We start from the raw sequence: 22,035 nt of genomic DNA, 5'->3' as shown, positions 1-22,035 counted from the left end.
CTGACCACATCACTTTCCCTCTTTCCCAGACACATAATGCATACTTAAAGTGAAATCTGGAATTTTCATGTGATCCCAAATGCTCTACCCAAAGGTCTTAATGCACCAAACTGGCTTTCTCTGTTCTAGGCCTTCCCCCCCACTCCCCAGAGTACCGAAATTTGAGTATTTTTTCCCCTCCTTCCTTGTATTGACTTATATTTCAGGACAGCAATCGCAGCGTGCAGTCAAGATATGTCCTGGTGAGAGCCTTCTCTTCCGCACATGCAGTAATAACTACACATCTCTCCAGCTCCACAAAATCAGTTGCAGAATATGTCCAGCCACACCTTTCATGCTTCAGGATGAAGAACTATGACAAGATGGTTTCTGGTGTAACCTTTATAGGAAACTGGGGCAATGGCAGTAGGTTGAAAGATTGCATCTACGCCATACGGGCTAATCTTCAAGGGGTCAGGCTGTATCTGTTGGGGCAAAACCAAATCTCTAGACACTCTCATAATATCGGAGCCCGTGTCCCGAAAAGAGTTCACAACAATTTGATTGATCGTAATAGGTGCTGTGAATTCTAAATTAGCCCAATTAACATGTGGCACTCTCGTTCCTGCTCCAGTACTCACTGGCCCCACATTAACAGCATTGGAAGTGGTTCCAGTGGTCATGGGAACTGTAGCACCAGGCGCTGCTCCACCCCCATTATTTTCTGGGAAAACTATCCCTTCAGCCCTCAACCCTTGCGACTCCACCTCCCAGTCCTCCGCTGGCTGTTGAATTACGCATACTGCGGGCGTTGACGTCAAGGCTGGGGGTCTTTTATCTTTTAGTTGGGGGCAAGCTACCTTCACATGACTGGACTTCCTGTAATGGAAACACAATCCCAAAGAAGGAGTAAGTTTAGACCGGCCATCCTCTCCTGCAGAGGAGTCCTTGGAAGGCATGGGGTTAGCCCTGCTTTGTTCTTTAACCGGAGGAGCAAACTTCCCCACTGGAGCTGACGCCACTGGTCGGTTTCCACTGGGCTGGCTTTTGTTTGCTAGATGGGACCGACTCAACTTAAAAGTGACCTGAAGCACCACTTTAACTAATGGGGCCTCCTGCTGCCACCGCGCTGCCGGAGCACGATTTCTGTTCTCTTCCTGAAGCAAAGTTCTTAACCTGAAGCACTATTTCTGGGTTAGCGGAGTGTGTAACCTGAAGCATATGTAACCTGAAGTGTATGTAACCCGAGGTACCACTGTAAAATAAAATAGAGCATGCACATCAGCAGAAACTTTTTTTTTAATAATATTTTTATTAGTTTTTAGCATACAAAATTTTAAAGACATACCACACAAATTATAACACACATATTCTTATTTGGACTTCCTTCAGCTCCTCTGATAATCCTCCGTCATAATCACATCTCCTGCAATTCTTAACTTAATATTGCCTTTACATTTCTTAACAGATCATCTCTCCCTTTCCATTTTTACAATATTTCTTAAATTACTCCTCACAGAACTTCTTGTAGACCTACAAACGTAGTCTGATCGTCACAAATACTTTTCAAATACTCTGTAAATTTAGTCCAGTCTTCAGTGAATCTCTGGTCCCACCGGTTTCGGATCCTTCCTGTTAGCTTGTCCAATTCTGCATAGTCCATTAATTTCATCCTCCATTCTTCCAACGTTGGTAATTCTTCTTGCTTCCATTTTTGGGCCAGTAATATTCTTGCTGCTGTTACCGCATATAAAAAAAGCTTGCAATCTTTTCTATTTATCTCATTTCCAACAATACCCAAAAGAAATGCTTCTGGTTTCTTTATAAATGTATATTTCAACATTTTTTTCAACTCATTATATATCATCTCCCAGAAACATTTCACCTTTTTACACTCCCACCACATATGGTAGGATGATTCTTCTTTTTTTTGCATTTCCAACATTTATTACTGACTTTATACATTTTTGCTAACTTAACTGCTGTGATGTACCATCTGTACACCATCTTCATCACATTTTCTTTTAATGCATTACATGCGGTAAATCTCAAACCCTCTTTCCATAGTTTTACCCAATCACTTAACTGTATATTATACCCAAAATCTTTTGCCCAGTAAATCATGACTGATTTTACCTCCTCATCAATCAGGTGCTATTCAAGCAGTAATTTATACATTTTAGACAGAATTTTAAAATCGTTATTCAATATTTCTTGTTGAAAGTTTGATTCTTTTTCACAAAAACCTTTTTCTTTAACATCTTGTTTGAACGTTTCATTAACCTTGAACATCAGCAGAAACTGATGTAATCTGCTTTAATCACCAAATAAATAGAAAATGACAGAATCTGGCCATAAACTGCTGCGCCAAACAAGATGTTGTGCAGTATATCCACGTGCATTTCTGCCCCTCTCCTGCTGCAAAATGCAGATCCCAAATCAAAAGAGAAGAAACGAGTTGCGCTTTACTCTGCGCTGTTCTCTCTAGGGTCCAGCAACCGTTTGAATGAGAACAGCGGGAAGAAGGAAGAGGGGGGGAGAAGTACAGTTGGTACATTCCACATCCTCCTCATGTTTCGACAAGACGGGGAGCGAGTGACCCGAGAGCGCGTTTGGTATATGCCAGACCTTTGAAACCTGTCTGGGCAACGATGGTTTCCTGCAGAAATCAATGAATAGCGCGGTCTGGCCTGGTCTTCTCTCTCTCTCCTCTCCCCGCTCTAGCAGCAATGGTTTGGCCCGAAGCGGAGGCTGTAAGAAGCGGCCGGAAGCGGAAGGGCGTCTCTTTTCCCGTTCTCGGCGCGCGCGAGGGAGATGGCGGTTGAGAGAGCCGCTGAGGGCAAATACCAAACGGGATGTTTGAAAAGCGCGGGAAGAGCTGTGGGGACTGGAGCCAACCAAGTGAGTATGGGGGGGGGGTAGGGGGCTCATATGTGTGGCAGTTGGCAAGGGAGGCGGGAAACAGAGAAGGAGCGCGGGCGGGTGAGGGAAGGTGCAGGCATGGAGGTTTCGCTGAGGGGGGGTCGAAGTGAGCCGGATTCCCACAGCCTCTGCCATTTCGTCTCTCCCTTACAAGAATCCCGTGCTCTCCTCGCGGAGATGCAGTTCCCGGCAGCACTTTTCGTAGCGCCCTGAGGAAGAAAGCGCTTCCTTTGAAGGCCGCAGCCGGCGAAAGCTTCCGTGGGGCCCGAGGTATGAGTGCGCCCCCCCACCACCAAAAAAAAAAAAATAAGCCCGACGGTTAAAAGTAAAGGCCCTACGGGCTCTTTTTTTCTTCCCTTGCGGCTGGGGAACTGAGCAAGGCGGGCATGTAGGAGGCCTCGCCGGCCCCTGAGGGAGCTCGTCCTCTCGCGCGAATGGGCGCGCGGAGGCTGCGGCGCCTTTTGGCACGTGGTGTTAGTGGGAGCACAGAGGCAGGTAAGGACGGCGTAGCGTGGCCGCCTCGGATTCGCGCCCCGTCGAGCCTCAGGAGGCGGTGTTGGTTGGGCTTGACGGGACAGGCTAGCACGAGGGGGGGGGCCATCACTTTTGGATAGGAAGCGGGGATAGTTTGCACGTGTGGCAAGTTCGCTGTGAGCGCGCAAACACGTGCACAGCAGCTCTTCTCGCGTTGCTTTCTAGAGAGAAAAGGGTAGAGGTAAATAAGATTTTGTGAGAAATAAGCCATAGAGGAAAGAAAAGTGGAGGATCTTTTTCTTACAGACAGGCATATAAAAAATCAGTATGCTGAACTGCAGGAAATGTCTCCAGCTCTGTAATGTAGGTAAGCTGTGTGTACAGTGGTACCTCGGGTTACAGACGCTTCAGGTTACAGACTCCGCTAACCTAGAAATAGTACCTCGGGTTAAGAACCTTGCTTCAAGATGAGAACAGAAATTGCACCGTGGCAGCAGGAGGCCCCATTAGCTAAAGTGGTACCTCAGGTTAAGAACAGTTTAGGTTAAGAACGGACCTCCAGAATGAATTACCATATTTTTTGCTCTATAAGACTTACTTTTTCCCTTCTAAAAAGTAAGGGGAAATGTGTGTGCGTCTTATGGAGCGAATGCAGGCTGCATAGCCATCCCAGAAGCCAGTACAGGAAGAGGAATCGCTGCTTTTGCTGCGCAGCGATCCCTCTTGCTGTTCTGGCTTTTGAGATTCGGAATATTTTTTTTCCTTGTTTTCCTCCTCCAAAAACTAGATGCGTCTTATGGTCTGGTGCGTCTTATAGAGCGAAAAATACGGTAAGTTCTTAACCCAAGGTACCACTGTATAGGCATGCAGGTGCAGATCTTTCCTTGCTTGCTTAGTTTTGGTTGCTTTGTGTCATCTTGCCTTCAGTGTTGCCCGTTTGTTTTAGTTGCTAATGAACGTGGTGTCAGAGAAGGCATAAAACAAATCCCCACCTTGCAGCTTTTTCCTAAGCTAGGAATTGTTCCTAGCAGGCTTGCTGTATGTGGGACATTTCTAGCTTTGTCTGCCTGTGGCTCCTTGAAAGTCTTATGTGTAGCTTACTTCTTTGTGTTCATTTTAAGTTTTTTACAAATTTAAGTGTTCCTGTCTGTATGAAGACTTGACGCTTCAGCTTGACTGCAGTCCCTATTTTCACAAAGCGCAAAGGACCAAACTGGACATGACACAATTAACAATTACCTGAATGTTGTTTTTTTAAAGTAAATTGGTGCAGACACCTGAGCAGTGGATAAGGGAGGGACCCCCCACAATGCAGTGACATAGAGTGTAGTTCGCTCCAAAAACTAATCTCATGCCAGTGCTTGGTTAAATCAGCCTCTTTACAAACTTCAAAATTACTGGGTTGTTATCCCTGGCATATTCCATATGTTTACTAAGACACACTGTATACTAGTACAGACAAAGCTTTCTCTGATTCAAGGAACCTGTGGGAAAAAAACTGGTGTATATGCACTTCTCTAGCATTTTCGCTCTTCCTTGCAACCACGTGTATTGATGACGGTGTAATTTGCTAGTTTGCTCAGAAGTACATTCCACTGTTTGGGACGGACCCTGAAAAGGGACTATTGCTAAGGGTGAACTCCACAACCACTTTTGCAAGTGAAACTTCCTGGGATTAATGTGACCTTATGTGCTAAATGTGCACTATGCAGGTTCCCTCTTATAAGATTGCATTATGTAGTTTCTCTCTGTAACTGAAGGACTGTGTGGGCTACTTTTAAAGCAAAACTATTTGCAGTCATACAAAAATGGCTGGTTCATTGTATCATTGTTTTTTTAATTTTTCAGGTATAGGCAGAACCCACACAGTTTTGATGAAACATTTCACTTCAGAATATAGGTATGAGTACATTGTGTTATTCTATCTTTATACATTTCTTTAGCGGTCTGAGAAGCCCTCTTGAGGGTCATTCTACACCAAATCACTTGGTGCCATGTGCTCTCAAAACTCAGATTTTCTTCCCAAAAAATTATAAGTAGATACCTATGAGATAACCTCAAATTATTTTTTTAAGATTAATCTGAGTTGTGAGAGCACAACTGAGTATTAAAATACAGTAGGTGATTTGGCATGGAATGACCCCAATAGTAATCATGTTCACGTGGTTTTCACATTATACTTATATGGTTGCTATACATCTTATTTACTGTGCACTTCAGAGTTGCACAGATTCTTTGGGTGTTTGCCTTTTCTGTGCCTTCTGCCATGGCTGAGTAAACACGTTGACTTTCCACCTCAGTGTGATCACTGGCTATGTTCACCCTGGCCTAGGCACACACTTTGACATTGATCCACATATTGCCTCATGTAATTTTGCCTTTGTGTTGCCCATTCATTACTTTCACTAGTGAATGTGGTGTCAGAAAAGGCATATATTAACCTTAGCTGTCATACTACCAGGAGTTGGTTATGTACCTTCTCTGTATTTCAGCTAAAACACACCATTTGTGTTGGGGGGGGGGTCATTCCATGTCATTTCAATGAGGGCATGTCACCCTCCATCTCGGATGTTGATGAAATTTGGTGGTTGAAAGAAACCCTCTTAATTTTTTCCTCTATCTCAAATGGTTTTAATTTTATAGCACTTCAAAGTTTTGTTAAATTTGTGTTGTCTGTCCCTCTTGAGACCTTCAGCACAAGATACCCTTGTGCACATTTCCCCCCCTCCATAACCATTGATCAGGTCTCTTTGAAATTTTACACAGAGCTCAATGATGAGATTTCAGAAAAAAATACACCAGCACTCAAGATTTTATAAATGCCTAAAAACTTTTATAAATGCACTTACCATAACAGATTATGCTATTATCACAGTTTATTACCTTACAAGTTCAATGATCCTCAGTTTCTTTGCTGTAGCCTCAGTATCAGCTGCAAGATTTTCATTTTTTTCTTCCATCAACACCATACACTCGTAGGGAAAGAAGTATCTCTTGCCAGTTATTGTCTGTGGGGGTTGTACAATACCAAGCATGTGAGGAAATGGTTTTACGCAAGAATTGTCATGGCTAGGCCAGCAGAATGAAGGCGAAGGTCCATTTGGGTGAATAAATTTTACAAAAGCATCTCGATCGTCTTGATTATTTTCCGATACCATTCCAAAATACCGCAAATGATCATACTTGCAAGTTACAAAACATCCAAGATACAGATCATCAGCATTCACAGGAAGTTTAGGGAGGCTCCTCAAGTTGAAAGTGAGGAAGGGTTCTTTATCAGTGCTCATTCTTCTTGCTTCAGTTGTGCCTGTAGAATTCAGTGATTTAAAGTTGTGGAAATTGTGAGTTCCAGGGAGTGTCTGCATGTCTCTGAAACAGGTTTCAAGGGAAGAGGAGATTATGTCTATGTCTTCCCTTGCAATATAATGGAATTTTACCTTTTAAAAAAAATCACAGAAATCAAAAAAAATATTTTTGGAGTAGTAATCTGCTTTTCAAGGGATCTCTGAAGACTCTTCTAGCTAGACATTTTGTAGTTCCACCAATACTGTTGCATACTGACTTGCCATGACTAGTGGCAAAGAAAGACCACTGTGCATTTATTTGGAAATCATCTTGATGATGACAGAGATTTAGGAAGTTGAACTTATTTTTGTACTGTGCTGCACAGCTGTCACTAAAGTAGTGTATCTGATGAGAGGAAAATTATCTTTTATATATTTCAAAACTATTGAGCTTTGTATACCATGTTTATAATGCACTACTACAAGATGCAAAGTACAAGAATCCAGAGGTCCAGTGGTACCCTTGTACCTCATCTTGAAGCCTGCATACAATTCTTGGAGGTTGCCCAGTATTAGCCGCTTCCTATGATACTCTTTTCCAATTCTGACCACATCTTTCATTCCTGGCTTTATTCTAGACTTCTCATCACTGTGATAAAAGTTTAGAACCTTGCTTAGTTTCAGATGGAAGTTTTTTTCCACCTCTGGGATCTGGTTTAGCTAAAATTCCTCTTCCTTTAAAAAGCTTCTGTGCCTGGCAAACTGAATCACTGGGGAACAATTTTTTCATTTTCTGTTGCATGAGAGTTTTCAACTGTTCTTATATGTTCTTTCGATGCTGATTTCAAATCTGAAATTGATTTTTGTGTACATGCTATAGTTATCTTCCGATTTCTGACTTTTGCCGATATGTCATATTTACACTGGGGATAAGTGGACAATGACACATTGATGTACCCTAACCAACTTACTTTTCCTTTATTTTTATAGTTTTGTAACCTAAATATTTGTATTTTTCAGATCAGACCATGGCTTCTTCAAAATGTGTAAACAAGCCTGATGCCTTTTGTTATGCATGTGGCTGCTACGCACTTCCTTGTCAGAGATGCAATATAACAGCATTTGTGAGGTGTGCCTATAAAAGCTGTTTTGAAATTCCCCTTGGTGAACAAGACAAGAAATGGGCTCCGCATATTGTTTGTCACAATTGTGAGGAAATGCTTAGAGACGGGACAAAAGGAAAACGGAAGAGTGTGCCTTTTGGGGTTCCTATGGTTTGGTGAGAACCCAAGGATCACACAAGTGATTGCTATTTTTGTCTGGTCAATAAGAAGGGTATTGGCAAGAAAAACCGACATGCTGTCGCCTATCCCAGTATTCCTTCAGCAATTAGACCTATCCCGCACTCTGAAGAACTCCCAATTCCAGGTTTTAAGAGGTTTGTCTCTTCTGAAGATGAAGGAAGTGAACATGGTGAGGAAGATCATGAGGATTTTGGGAAGGTGCATTGAGAAATGGCTGTAGAATCCGAAGACAACTCATCTGAGCAGCAATCAGCCCCACAGCAGTTTGGCCAACGGGAACTGAATGATTTGGGCCTCTCCAAGAAGGCAGCTGAGTTATTAGCATCCAGGCTGCAAGAAAAACATCTACTGCACCACTCGACAAAAGTGACATATTTCTGAAAGAGGGATTTTGTGGGCTTCTTTTCAAAAGACAAGCACTTTGTTTACTGTCATGATATTCCAGGCCTTCTCTGCCAATTAGGCATTACATCATACAATTCAACGGAATGGTGCTGATTTCTTGATAGCTCTTAAGCGCAGTCTCAAGTGTGTTCTCTTGCACAACAGAAACGTGTATGGAGTGGTTCCCGTTGGTCACTGATGATGATGTGGAGGTGAAAATGAGTGAGGAAGATGAGGGTGCAAGAAGGCTGAATTTAATAAGCCCCAATGGACGCCTACGGACCTGGAAAAGCACAGAATCCAGCAGAAAAAGAAATTGAAAGTGTGTGAGCAAAAGGGGAAAATTAAGGTACAGCACCTAGTTATGGACTATGCCCCACTGAATTCAGTGGGATTTTCTTCTGATGAAACATGCCCAGCCTTAAGTTGAAAGAGGAAGAAAACATGCTTGGGCAGGATATGAACAGAAACACAAATGTGAGGAGTGGGAGCAAGGTACAGGCACAAGTGAAATAGCTTATTGGAAATAGGGTAGGTAGGCAGGGTTAAGGCACAGTGGCTTGTCCATTACATCGGCAAAATACGCATGTGTACCTTTACGTATACACCCACTTCATTCTGTTCCTGTTTTGCCAGAGTCTTGTTCTTCGCTGTTCATACACGCTCCTTATTTTTCCCATCTCCTGGGAAGCAAGGCTTCAAATCACCATGGTGAGGAGCAGGATACACATCCTGGACATGGGAAGTGCCATGAGAACAGATGATTTTGGCCCCATGACAACAACTGTCTCACCATTACTGATCATCCATGTGGGGTATAGCTATTTTAACTGCACAGAATCATGTGTGCCCCAAAACATATTAGCTGCTGCACAAGGCAAAAGCCATAGATACTTCTACACTTCTGCTTGATGAGAGAAAGTCGTCCGCCCATGTCAATGAGTTATAATAATTTATTATTTATACCCCGCTCATCTGGCTTGGTTTCCCCAGTAAGAGGTCATTCATAGCTATGGACCTGGTGATTGACCTTGTTGCTAGGGCTGCTCCTGGATCCACTGCAGCATGGCAGGCAATTTGACAAGTGGATTAATGCTCTGCTCTTCCCATGCGTTTGGTGAAACAAGCATCAGGTGGTGAAGCTATGTTAGATAATTAATAGTTCACAGTGACAAAGGTTTGATGAGTTTCTACATTAGAAAAAAATGCCAAAATAAATTTGGCTGGGGCAACCTTCACAAAAATATGGTCACTCACAGTTAGTGGACCAAATGCAAGATGTCCATTTAAATGCTCTAAAAATGAATTTAGCACCCTTTTCACATAACTGAATTGACACAGCACATAGTATCTAAATACAGGTTTCCAACATCAAGAAATTAGTTTGACATCAAACTAAAAAACAAAACTTAAAAATAAGATGGCCACCAGTTAATAACTGCTTCAAAAATTGGGGTAACCCAAATTCATTTCTTGTGGCACATTTTCTGTTTCGCTGCCAGATAATTAATAGTGGATTGTTTCTTTCTTTTGCAGGAATATGTATCTACAGCATCAGCTGCAACATGCTAGCAGAAGCCTGTATTAAGGAGAGGGAAAGTAATGTGTAAATATTACCTGTTGGATTGTGATAATTACACCTTGAAAGTAAATAGGGTGAACATGCCTTGCCCCATTGCAACCACTCACCACCAGACCACAGACAGACTCTTGTTGATGGTATATAGTTTCCAATCTATTGTTCCAGTAAGCTTTGCACACGGGGGTTTTAAAGTTAAAACATGGATGCAGATTGGGATTGAAAATTAACACCTGCCACTGAAGTATCAGTAGTTTAATATGATGTGGCTTATTCTGCTCAACTTCTGTATCAGAGGTAATTTCATGTATAGGTATAAAGAAACATCTGTACACAGCATCTGTGTACGTTCAGTTTAAAAATAAATCAATTTCAAAACACCATGGTTGCTAGATGCGTCTTTCTCATCCATAAACAGTGTGATACACACAAAAAGCTGCCACCATAAAAGTTACTAGAAGAAAAGCAAAACCAAACCAGTGTTTGTGGGCAATCCGAAGTTCTCCCCTTCAATTAAGATGTTCTGCCGTTTGCAGGAAATTAAAAATGGGAGGATCTCACAATTGTAAAACCAAGTGGACAGCACAATGAGTTAGCAGGAATAGAAAATGAAGGGTTTGGCCTTCATCCCTTGTTATTTAATCATCCAGTTTGCTTGTTTCCTTGGAGTGGAAGGATGGAGAAATGAAACCTGTACTCTTTTGATATCCAGAGTTGGTGCTATTGTAATGCCTCCCTCCTTGCCAATCTTTTCATCTGTTTCTAGGCCCTGTACTAGCAACATCTGGAGGGCCATATGCCCCTCCCTGCTCCTAAACATTGGTTGCTTAAGAATATTTCATTATATCATAGCACCTTAAGTCAAAGGTGGTGGCAACTCATTTCAAAATACTATAACTACACCTTTTACAGCTGAACACTTTTCTCTGTTCTAAACTCTATAATTTGATGCCTCATTCATAGCTCTATGAACTTCCCCAACCTGATTCCCTGCAAATATTTTTGACTTCATTCTTACGATGATATTTTTAGTCATTGGAAGGGTACCAGATTAGGGAAACCTGCTCTAGAACCACAGTAAAAGTAAAGGTACCCCTGCCCGTACGGGCCAGTTGTGTCCGACTCTAGGGTTGTGCGCTCATCTCACTTAAGAGGCTGGGAGCCAGCGCTGTCCAAAGACACTTCCGGGTCATGTGGCCAGCGTGACGAAGCTGCTCTGGCGAGCCTGCACCAGCGCATCACACGGAACGCCGTTTACCTTCCCACTATAAAGGGGTACCTATTTATCTACTTGCACTTAGGGGTGCTTTCGAACTGCTAGGTGGGCAGGAGCTGGGACCGAAAGACGTGAGCTCACCCCGCCGCGGGGATTCAAACCGCCGACCATACGATTGGCAAGTCCTAGGCACTGAGGTTTCACCCACAGCGCCATCCACGTCCACAGTACCACAGTAAAAGATCCTAAAAACATTGGCAACAATAGCATGAATCTTAAGGAACTAATTTTAGGACATTAAAAATTGGAAGGCTGCATACAAGGCAGTCTGCTTTTGTGTAACCAAGCAGGATGTAGAATTCACTGTATAAAGTTCTGATAAAATAATCAACATTGCTGTAAATAAGAATGAGATTGCTAGGCAAGTATGGGCATATGAATTACTGTCCTTACTCTTAAATTCAGAAAACATTTACTATTGCACATTTGGCAAGTACATTGCTTTTGTATCTTTGCTGATACTTCCATTTTTTGAATCAAGTCACCCAGGGCATTGTCCATGGTTAACAATTGGCTGTAACTGGTTTTTGGAACTGGAGTAATTATTATCTAAAGCCTTTACTTTCATAGATCTTCCAGTAAGCCAACAGCTGTTTTGTTCAATCCTCTGATCTTATTAGTGTTATCCTTCCGAGCGATTTGCCTCGTCCTCAAGAAATATTTCATAGTTTAAATCTTTGCTTTAATTTAGGTCAAAAATCCCATCTGTGCAGTTTAAGTGTAGTTGGACTTCTGTACCATTTGAAAATGCCAAGGAGCAGCATCCTCTCACAGTCCTTTGCTAGAAGAATCAAGTCTCTGTCTTAAGTCGTGAAGCTTGTACAATTTTTATTGTCTTTGCACTGTGCTTTCCATCTAGGTTGTTGATGGGTGCCTGTGCCTTTTCTTCTATTAGGCTGTCTTTAGATCCATTTCGCCTCTGAAGAGAAAGAAAATGCATTACTAAAAGTTCAATGCACAACCGATGAGAATTAAGCCACGTTCTGTGTTCTGGTTACAGTTCTGCAAAAGGAATTACTGTATTTTTCCATATATAAGACAATGCTTTTTGCTTTTAAAATTGGAAAACATCTTATACATGGATGGTGAATGCACAGGGGCTCTGGTTGTGGTTGTGGCTCTGACTGGTGTGGGAGGGCCTGGGCTTGGGGTTCAGGCTCTGACATGGGCGGCCTGGACTCTGGCTCTGCCTTGATTTCTTAATTTTGGGTTCAAAAAATAGGGGTTTTCTCATACAAGGGGTAGTGTCTTATACACGGAAAAATATGGTACTACAGTCGTACCTCGGAAGTTGAACAGAATCCGTTCCGGAAGTCCATTCGACTTCCGAAATGTTCAACTTCCAAAGCACGGCTTCCGATTGGCTGCAGGAAGCTCCTGCAGCCAATCGGAAGCCGTGGAAGCCCTGTTGGATGTTCGGCTTCCGAAAGAACATTTGAAAACTGGAACACTCATTTCTGGTTTTTGATCGACTCCCAGTGATCAAAATGACCAACGTTTGGGAGCCGAGGTACGACACTACTCCCAATATAAACACTGATTTACTGTAAGCAATGCAGAAAGCTTTCAAACTTCAACAAGCTAGCTAATGACTAAATTGAAATTAACATTGTAATGCATGGAATTGAGAGTGTGTCTGCGGAGGGATCCTAAATTAAATCCATTAAATTTAAATGTGGGGGCGAGGTGGCATTGGAATTGCTTGGCATTTGATTTCAGCAACATCCAAATACTGTTTGGTAAGTGTTAACAGCATATCATCCTAACAGAATCAATTAGGATGGAGGCAGATGGCACGATGGATGAGTTGGTGAATGACTAAGAATGAGGGAGTGAAGTTAGGCTAGGACAGGCATAGATGTTTTGGGACTACTACATCCCTAGCTAACAGGACCGGTGATCAGGGATGATGGGAACTGTAGTCCCAAAACATCTGGAGGGCTGAGTTTGCCTATGCCTGGTTAGGTCCTCTGCGTGCTGCAGTCCCAATGAACCACCACCATCCCTTGAGGGCATTTCAGGTGTGGTATTTAGCACTAACTAGAGTCAGACACAACAATTCTAACTATAGGAAGCCAGTGTAACTTTCACTTGTGTATGTTACTCCTATTCTAAGCTCCATTCAGGACTGTATGGGACAGGCTACTGCCAGCAGCTGAATGTAGGTCCAAGTTTTAAGGCCCGGGTCCTAGGTCACATGACCTGAGCTGAATTAGATTTGGAAGCTGCATAAGTCTCCTTTTCCTTCCACTCCCCCAAAATATGCAACTTAAAATACTCAAATTACCAACCTGGTGAGATACTGCAATGGTGGGGCACTGAGCATCTGAGGAACGGGTTACAGGTAATGGAGGTACAAGGTCTGTTTTTGAACTGAAAAAACAAATGGCAAGATGTATGACGCTTGCACGTTAAGAAAAGTTTTGGGGTTAAAAAGTTATCTGCACATGAACAGGCATCCTATCAGTGCTTTTCTCTCGGTAATAAATACAACTCAAGGGGATATATAGCTGACTGTTTCTCCTATAGCCCAGCTGGAACCCAAACAAGAACAACGATCTTTGTTAGACTCCCCAGGATAGGATAGAATTCAATTCTAACTTTGAAATGTCCTTAAGTGTTTCTAATTAAGGTTTAACTGCTGATTTACGGTCCTGTGTTCCAAGGGTTGCTTCCCATATTATACAAGTGAGGAGTGACCTCTTTTCCTTTAAGCAATAAAGGAGGAGTAGGAAGAGGCCAAGTGTTTTCATATACTGCCCTGCCCTTTCCTCTAACAGGATAGCACTTCTGATACAAGTGTATTGTGCTTCTGGATATGCAGGAAGGTCCAACATCCTGTTGGCAATGGTGTAGAACAGGCATGCCCAACTCCCAAGAAACTGATCTACTCCCACTTTAAAAAAAATGGCAGTGATCTACCCATTGGATTTACAAAAGTTGTTGAGCTTTTTTTTGTCAATCGTTCAGGATCACAAGGTCAACCTGGATCGACCTTGGGCGTCCTGCGATCAACCAGTAGATCACAATTGACCTGTTGGACAGGCCAGGTGTAGAAGAATCTAAGCAGAATGAGGAGTTAAGTAACAGGCCAAGGTGCAAACCACTCATCTCTCCCACTCAACTTTTTTTCCTGAGGAGTCAGGCAGGGAACATAAAATATTTTAACAAGTTGCTGCACAATAATTTCGTTAAATTGGAGTTGGAGTTAGGGATAGGTAGCATTTATCATTAAACCACTGGCAAATTAAATACTTGACCTACTTAACTTCTGACAGAACAGATCTCTCTCCGTCAGAGCACTGCGACCGTCGATACTGGCGATAACTTCGAGGGGAGTGGGAATGTCTGATGCGAACAGGGTCGCCTTGAGTCCTAAAGTGGAATTAACATTTCCAGGAGCAGATTAGTATCACAAGGTATTCTCATCGAAAAGAATACAAAAGTTGACAACCCTGGAAAGTTGTTTAACCTCCACGATTAAGTTCATTTGCATCAGGGTTTCCCAAACATGGGTCTCCAGCTGTTTTTTGGACTACAACTCCCATCATCCCTAGCTAGCAGGACCAGTGGTCAGGGATGATGGGAAATGTAGTCCAAAAACGACTGAAGACCCATGGTTGGGAAACCCTGATCTAGTCCAACCCCTTGCAGAAATATAAAGCTGTCCCATATGGGGCTTGAACCTGCAACCTTGGCATTTTCAGCATCATGCTCTAACCAACTAAGCTAAGCTGTGTGGTGTCAACTGTCAAGTGGAATGTTTCAAGTTATGGGAACTGTTATCACCAGTGGTCAGCAATGCTGGGAGCTGCAATCCAAAACAGCTGGAGACCCAAGTTTGGGAAGCCCTGATTTATATTAAGAATGTACAGGAAATTGATAAAATTATCACACAGAATTTCCCCTCCATACAGTAGCCTCAGTGCTAAGAATAAAAAAACCCCACAACTAAATGATCCACACCGAATAAGAAATGCTACCAATTAGTAATATTAGCATTGGTGAGCAAATGTTGCCAGCAAATATCTTGCCCTATATTCAATTTTTCCTTCCCTCTGTAGCCCATTCAAGTAGCCCATCCTTACCCTCTGACTTCTTAGGAAAGAGATATGTTTCATTTGTATTCCACCTTTCCTCCAAGCAACTCAAGGTGGTGTACACAGTTTCCTTTGGGTTAAGCTGCTTAATTGTAAGTAATGCGAGCAAAATTATTTTAAAATATATTGGGGCGTGTGTACACACACAGGCTTAGGTAGGTGTGAGTTGGAGTTGTTTGACTATGGTTCAGACATTGATGACATCAGGAGTGGATTACTGCAATACACTCTGTGTGCATCCTTTGTATTTGGTCTGGAAAGTAGTTAGTACAGAGTGCTGCAACATGATTTCTGACAGAACCCGTCAGCATGGCTTTTCTTCAGCTGGAACTCACGGAACTCAGTTCCGGCACCTCTCAGGTGGGCTCCATTGCCATTCTAAGAGAACAAGGGATGTGTACATGGTGAGTTCCGGCTCCTCTTTTTCTAGAAAAATAGCACTGTTTGTCAATATTTAACACCCTCATCATAGATTGGGACTGGCTTCTGATTTGTCACTGGGCCAAATTCAATATGATTTATGTATAAAGCCTTCAACTGGTTGGGACCTGTTTACCTGAAGGATCTCCTCAACCCATATGTCCTCAAACTAACTCGTAAGTGCCACATGATGTTCCTCCTGCACTGACAAGAAGTTGATCCTTTAGTATGACAGTCACCTGCATGTTGAAATTCCCTGTATTATTTTTGGTGCATGCTAAAAACTTTGGATGCCTACCTAGGAATGTAATTTTGACATGTGCTTTTAGTAATTGTAAGTGTTTTAAAATTACTGTTTTTATTTTCTGTTTCATAAATGTTTATGTAGCTTTTTTATTTCTTAATTGGTATTTTTACTGACTATTGTAAAGGATCGTAAACTGCACAGAGGTCTTTTGTTCCAGTAAAAGGTAAAGGTAAAGGTACCCCTGCCCGTACGGGCCAGTCTTGACAGACTCTGGGGTTGTGCGCCCATCTCACTTAAGAGGCCAGGGGCCAGCGCTGTCCGGAGACACTTCCGGGTCACGTGGCCAGCGTGACATTGCTGCTCTGGCGAGCCAGAGCCGCACACGGAAACGCCGTTTACCTTCCCGCTGGTAAGCGGTCCCTATTTATCTACTTGCACCCGGAGGTGCTTTCGAACTGCTAGGTTGGCAGGCGCTGGGACCGAGCAGCGGGAGCGCACCCCGCCGCAGGGATTCGAACCGCCGACCTTTCGATCGGCAAGCCCTAGGCGCTGAGGCTTTAACCCACAGCGCCACCTGTGTCCCACTATGTTCCAGTAAGTGGTATATAAATTTGGTTACATACAAATGTAAATTTTTCAAAATGCTATCGTGATGGATTATGGATTACTATGCACCTGCAATCAGAGTGGATTTAAGGCAGCTACTTAATGAATATTGTGTAAACGTGTTCACATGTATTTTTTCCTTTGCGGCAGACACAATCTCACTTGAAGGCCAGAGGCAAGTTACGATTCTCTCAGCCTCAATGTACTATGAAATGTAATGTGATGGTGGTAAAACTGGGCTGCTTAGAAGGCAGCAAACTGGCAAGGCAGACATATTAGGAAATCCATGTTATTAAAAATAATAATGTATGATTTGGCTAAGAACATTATGTGAGTGCAAGTGTTTTTGAAGAAGAGTTTTATGTTCCGTGTCCTACCTGCAGAAGTTTACCACTGTTTGTTTATTTCATTCTCAGTGATGTGACAGAATTGCATTGTGATGTCAAACGTGATCCCACACTTGTCAGAAGCACTTGCTCGCATCTCTACATGGAAGTCCCAAATGGGCTAATTACGAGAACGAAACGGGTGTTTGATCTGAAAGGAGCAAATGTGCTCTGGCAACTGATGGCTGTGTGCCGAGGAAGAAGGGTCAAGCGGGTCAACCAGTCACTTTAGGGGATCAGAGGAAGAGTAAATATTAAAGGGAGACTTTATAAGTGAAGGTAGCTTGGGCTGAATTTTCCCCAAAGCTGCTCTAGATTTTCAGCATTATTCTGTGTGCTGTTCAGCAAACTTGACGGGAGCATAGGGGATGCCACTGAGAGCCAAACTAGACAGGATGGTGTAAGTTCTCTGTGTAAATCCAGGTCGGTCCCAACTGCACAAGGTGGGGAGGGTGGTGGGTTTTGATGTAAACAGCACAAGGTCTGTGATGGGTAAGGAATGTGAACCCCCTTTGCTCTGTCTGTTGTTTACCTTGTTATGGTCTGCTCCCTAAGGTGATTTTCTTTCAAAGTGATATGTGGGTAAACCGTATGCAGAGCGAGTCTGCCCCTGCAGCCTGAATAGAGGTGGAAACCGTCTCTCATGTCTTGCTATGATGTTGTTTTTATGAGGATATACGCTCGGTCTTTACCACCCCTGTTATACAGAAAATTCCAAGTGGGTCTGAACCTCAATGCTTAAAATCCCTGATAGAGGAGAAGGATCCAGAGATCACGCTAAGGGTGGCCAAATTTTGCGTGGCTGCCATAAAACTCAGGGAACAAGCTGTGCTATTACAAAGACTAAGGCCTCAGATGCTAACTCTAGATAATATTTTAGAGACTAAGACCTAAACCACATTTCTAATGGCTGTCATATTCGTATTGTTTATTGTTATGTTTGATTGTTAATTTGGACTTAATTCTGTTGTGCTTTGTGTTCGCTTGGTACAGTTTGTGAATCTGGTCTGGGACCATAATAAATTTCATTTCATTCAAAGTGAGGCTCACTTCTGCCATCAAGGCTTGCTTGGGGGTGGAATTTGTGAGGGAGTGGCAGACTGCAGAGAATTAAGCTGCAAGTGGAGAAGCATTCTTAAAAGTACAATTTATTGGCAACACAACACATATACGCCTGGCTGAAATGAAAAGGAGCTCAGAAATTCACTTCTCTTTAAGGTCTGAGCGATGTTCACAGTGGATAGTGCCACATTATTTAAGAGAGAACTTTGCAGCTCTCTCCAAACGTGCATGATTCTTTCCAATACAAATCTCAGAGTTAGATTTCTTTAGCTATATACAAATAGAAACACTCCTGTTCTCTAGGAGAAAACAAAACAAAACACAACTTACTCTATTTTAGTATATGGAATCTCTCTTAATTGTTCCTCAGACATGCCAGATGGGTCCACAAGCTCCTTTCTAGAAAAGGATTGCACACAAAAAAGAAGTTATACAACCACATGCATAAAAATAGATCTGTATTGTTCCATGGAAGATCCCCATCCCTGCAGACATACTTACTGAATGTGTTTCCACAATTCTTCCTTTGCTTGCACATCTGGACTTCTCCTACATAAATGCAAACAAAAATATGTCATTTCATCAAATGCATTATCCTAGAGCTTTATGTTTTCATGACATGGGGTGGTGTTCAGAGTACAGCCACTGAAATTAACAAACACGACTAAGCTTGTTCCATTAATTTCAGTGGGTTTACTCTGAGTAAAACCTAGCTGAATATGGAAATGTCCTATTCTGACTAAGTAGCTTGAGTCTCAACCACAGTTTGTCTTCATCCAGGCAACTGTTTGACTAAGCTGCTCATAAAAATGGAGCCACTTCAGCTTTGTTTTCCCCTCCCATGTTCTATTAGCTGGAAAACAAATGGTGTTTTTTTTTGAGAGCAGGGTTAATGGTGACATCTCAGCTGACAGTCAACTAAAGTGTGTGTGTGTTTCTATTGTAATAATACCACCTTCATACAAAGACTACCCAGCACAAGAAACTGATGACCCAATTTCTCACTCTCTTTACCCCAAGGCTGTCAATGCCATGGATTATTTTAATGCTGTTTGTGTCTTTCACCTTTCTCCTCCTCCTCCTCATTCATTTTCCCCTCCCAGTGCCTTTGCCTTCCCTAAGGCAGATGCCTGATGCATTGCTTAACACTGGGGGAAGGGTTAATAGTACCTTCCAGCTCTGAATGTTGAATTGCTTTATTCTTCCTTTTGGTCCCATTCATGCAAAGCAGCAGCAGCAGCAGCTGTGTACTCCGCACATATCCCGAGGGACTGGCAAGTCCTTCTGAATCTATAATACTCAAGGCTCCAGGGAATGTGCATAAGCAATCCATGATTCACTGGGAAGGGGGAGAGAATGGCTTTGATAATGTTTATGTCCCAGCTACCATGGCGAGGGAATGCCCTGAGGCTCAGTGTGCTTGGCATGCTCACAGACCATGCTATCCACTAGATTAGGTGATATTGGTACTTCATGAAAAATGAAACTGATTCAGGTGGGCCCTTCTACTGACAGCAGCCATAGGGATAAGAGCAGAGGTGCTAAAATGGCGCCCACTAGTTGTTGGCCAGGGACGCGGGTGGCGCTGTGGGTTAAAGCCTCAGCGCCTAGGGCTTGCCGATCAAAAGGTCGGCGGTTCGAATCCCTGCGGCGGGGTGCGCTCCCGCTGCTCGGTCCCAGCGCCTGCCAACCTAGCAGTTCGAAAGCACCTCCGGGTGCAAGTAGATAAATAGGGACCGCTTACCAGCGGGAAGGTAAACGGCGTTTCTGTGTGCGGCTCTGGCTCGTCAGAGCAGCGATGTCACGCTGGCCACGTGACCCGGAAGTGTCTCCGGACAGCGCTGGCCCCTGGCCTCTTAAGTGAGATGGGCGCACAACCCCAGAGTCTGTCAAGACTGGCCCGTACGGGCAGGGGTACCTTTACCTTTACCTTTAGTTGTTGGCCATTTCAAATTCCCCCAACCACAGCCAGCGTGGCCAAGGGACAGGGATGATAGGGGCTGTAATCCAAAATCTGGAGGGCATTATAGGTTGTAAGAAAGACACCGGGGGGGGGGGGGAGATGAACTTCAGCTTTTGATTATTCTAAGAAGGTTCATCACATTCATCTGCACTCAGTGGCTTAAATGCAATGATGATGATGATCATCATTATAGAATAAGTCATTGTTCACTCCACTAAATAAGCCTACATGTGGCTCTGCAATGTAGCCCATGCGTCTTTCATGATAAATGGGCTGTTTAGTTCTGCTACTTTTACAGTGAAACCATATTGAGAAATCTGTATTTGGACACAGTGATGATACTGCATGCATGCATGCTATAAGCCCCACCTTCCCTTTCAAACCAACCTTATGTGAGTGAAAAGAACAAATGGTTAAGTTTGTGCTTATGTTTTAGGAAAACTGGGCTTTGCTGCATGTTAGCATGCTGCCAGCAACAATAATTAGCATAGACACAGTAAGGATGTAGGAGAACAGAGGCAAGGTTCTACTCGACATGTCCTGCATAGTATAAAATATTGCCATTAAGCCTCCACTGAAAAACAGAATGTAGCTGCTCTCCAGTTCCTAATGGCCTGTTCTTAGCAAGGGATGAGGACCTGTTGCTGGACTGCAACTCCCATCATTCTTGATTAGTGGCCATGCTCGCTAGGGTTGATGGGAGCTGAGTCAAGTCCAACAACTTCTGGAAGGTAGCAGGTTCTCCATCCCCACCAAGACAGCTGTTGCAAAGGGAGCAAGCAACAGATGACTGGGACCAGGATCTAATTCCAGCCACATCGCTAGTACAGCAGCACCAATCAGCATGCTTGCATACATCACTCCTTTCTCCTTTAATGTGTACAGGGAGTAGCTCAAATGAACAGTAGGCTTGCTTAGGGAGTATTCGGGCACTCAAAGACACTTGTGCATAAACTTAAAACCCTAGATGGCCTCAACTGGCACAAAACTTGTACGCTATACTCATAATTGTGATTTTCGGGCTGGTTGACTTTGCTCCACTTGCAATGCTCTTTTAGCTACAGTAACAGCTGAAGAATCCCACTAGGATCAGAGCTGATATGAGGGAGCTTCCCTCAAACCCCAAAGCAGCCCTGCACAACTTGTGAGCCACAATTCCGAAGTGCACAATGCTTGTACAGCAGACCATCAGTAGTTCAGTGAACTTCACAGTTTTCTGCCTGCCCAGGACTATAAAGACATGAGCTAAATACTCAGCTACATGGCTGGTGGTCTGTATTCAGCATGGGGAGCTGCAAGTTGTGCAGGCCTGCGGTTCTAAAAGAAATCTGTGGTGCACTGGAATTTAATCAGGAGAGAGGTATGTGTGTGGCTTTTTTTTATTCTCATTTTATTTATTTTTTAAAAGAAACTTTAACCAGCTCCTATATGCTGGTTGTGTCTGTATTACCTTTTTTTTTTGCTTGCATTTTCACCTTTATTAATAATTCAGCAAGAATTTATGATTTGCAACCAGGCAACATTTTGTGCTTTTAACTATGGATTTTTTTTTACAGCTATTCTTAATTCTAAAAAGCCCTTTGGCAACACAGATGTTTTGCTTGAACTCTTAGAAATGATCCCCACAGCACTAGAACACTGAGCTTTTTATGTTCGCTGTTGTCGTAAAAAAGAAACTTCTTTTCACCTTTCTCACCCCATTCCCAGATAAAACACAACACACGCATCCCAAACACAAACCCACACACCCACACCAGATCAGTAATATCCCTAATTAAGCAATTTAAAATCAGAAGACCAGGTATATTCAAGCATTTATAAACTTAACCCTGACTCTCTTAAAATGCATCTAAAACTTAAGTGTTTAAATGACGCTAAAGACAGCTTTCATTGTCAGAGTGATAGCAGGTGTCTCTTTCAAATGTATTTTGTGTAGCAGGGCAAGAGAAACTACAGGCAAGATTTTCATTTTGGTCACTCTGCTGTACCAAAACAGGCACGAAGCAATGCTGGTTGGCTGCTGCGGGTGGGGCTTGAGGGGGGCTTTGG

General features: G+C 43.0%; 1 protein-coding gene and 1 long non-coding RNA gene across 7 annotated transcripts in view; one reads left to right on the top strand and one right to left on the bottom strand.

Annotated features, from left to right (window-relative positions):
- Positions 1-2,501: 2,501 nt before the first annotated feature.
- LOC307226848 lies at positions 2,502-10,306 on the top strand. 2 transcript variants are annotated; one of them, XR_013843579.1, is made up of 4 exons: positions 2,502-2,880; positions 5,224-5,281; positions 7,685-9,058; positions 9,884-10,306. It is a non-coding gene; the product is annotated as an uncharacterized lncRNA (long non-coding RNA). The 2 variants fall into 2 exon arrangements; XR_013843580.1 differs by having other exon boundaries at positions 2,503-2,880; positions 5,224-5,275; positions 7,680-9,058.
- A 1,291-nt stretch (positions 10,307-11,597) lies between these two features.
- The window catches only part of EPB41L4A (erythrocyte membrane protein band 4.1 like 4A), a gene marked incomplete at its 3' end in the record, with an annotated part of 99,541 nt that continues 89,103 nt past the window's right edge, over positions 11,598-22,035 (bottom strand). For 4 of the 5 annotated variants that reach the window (XM_079995515.1, XM_079995516.1, XM_079995517.1 and 1 more), the window contains 5 exons: positions 18,525-18,572; positions 18,354-18,422; positions 14,467-14,577; positions 13,494-13,575; positions 11,598-12,121 (listed from right to left, as the gene is read on the bottom strand). In XM_079995515.1, coding sequence (XP_079851641.1) covers positions 11,993-12,121; positions 13,494-13,575; positions 14,467-14,577; positions 18,354-18,422; positions 18,525-18,572 — 439 coding nt within the window. Of the gene's footprint in view, positions 12,122-13,493; positions 14,188-14,236; positions 14,578-18,353; positions 18,423-18,524; positions 18,573-22,035 lie in introns of all 5 variants that reach the window. The other variant, XR_013843538.1, reaches the window with a different exon arrangement.

Source organism: Podarcis cretensis (genome assembly GCF_951804945.1).
Source record: "Podarcis cretensis genome assembly, chromosome: 11".
Classification (NCBI taxonomy): Eukaryota; Metazoa; Chordata; class Lepidosauria; order Squamata; family Lacertidae; genus Podarcis; species Podarcis cretensis.
The sequence above is the reverse complement of the archived record's forward strand: the minus strand, read 5'-3'. Positions and strand labels throughout refer to the sequence as shown.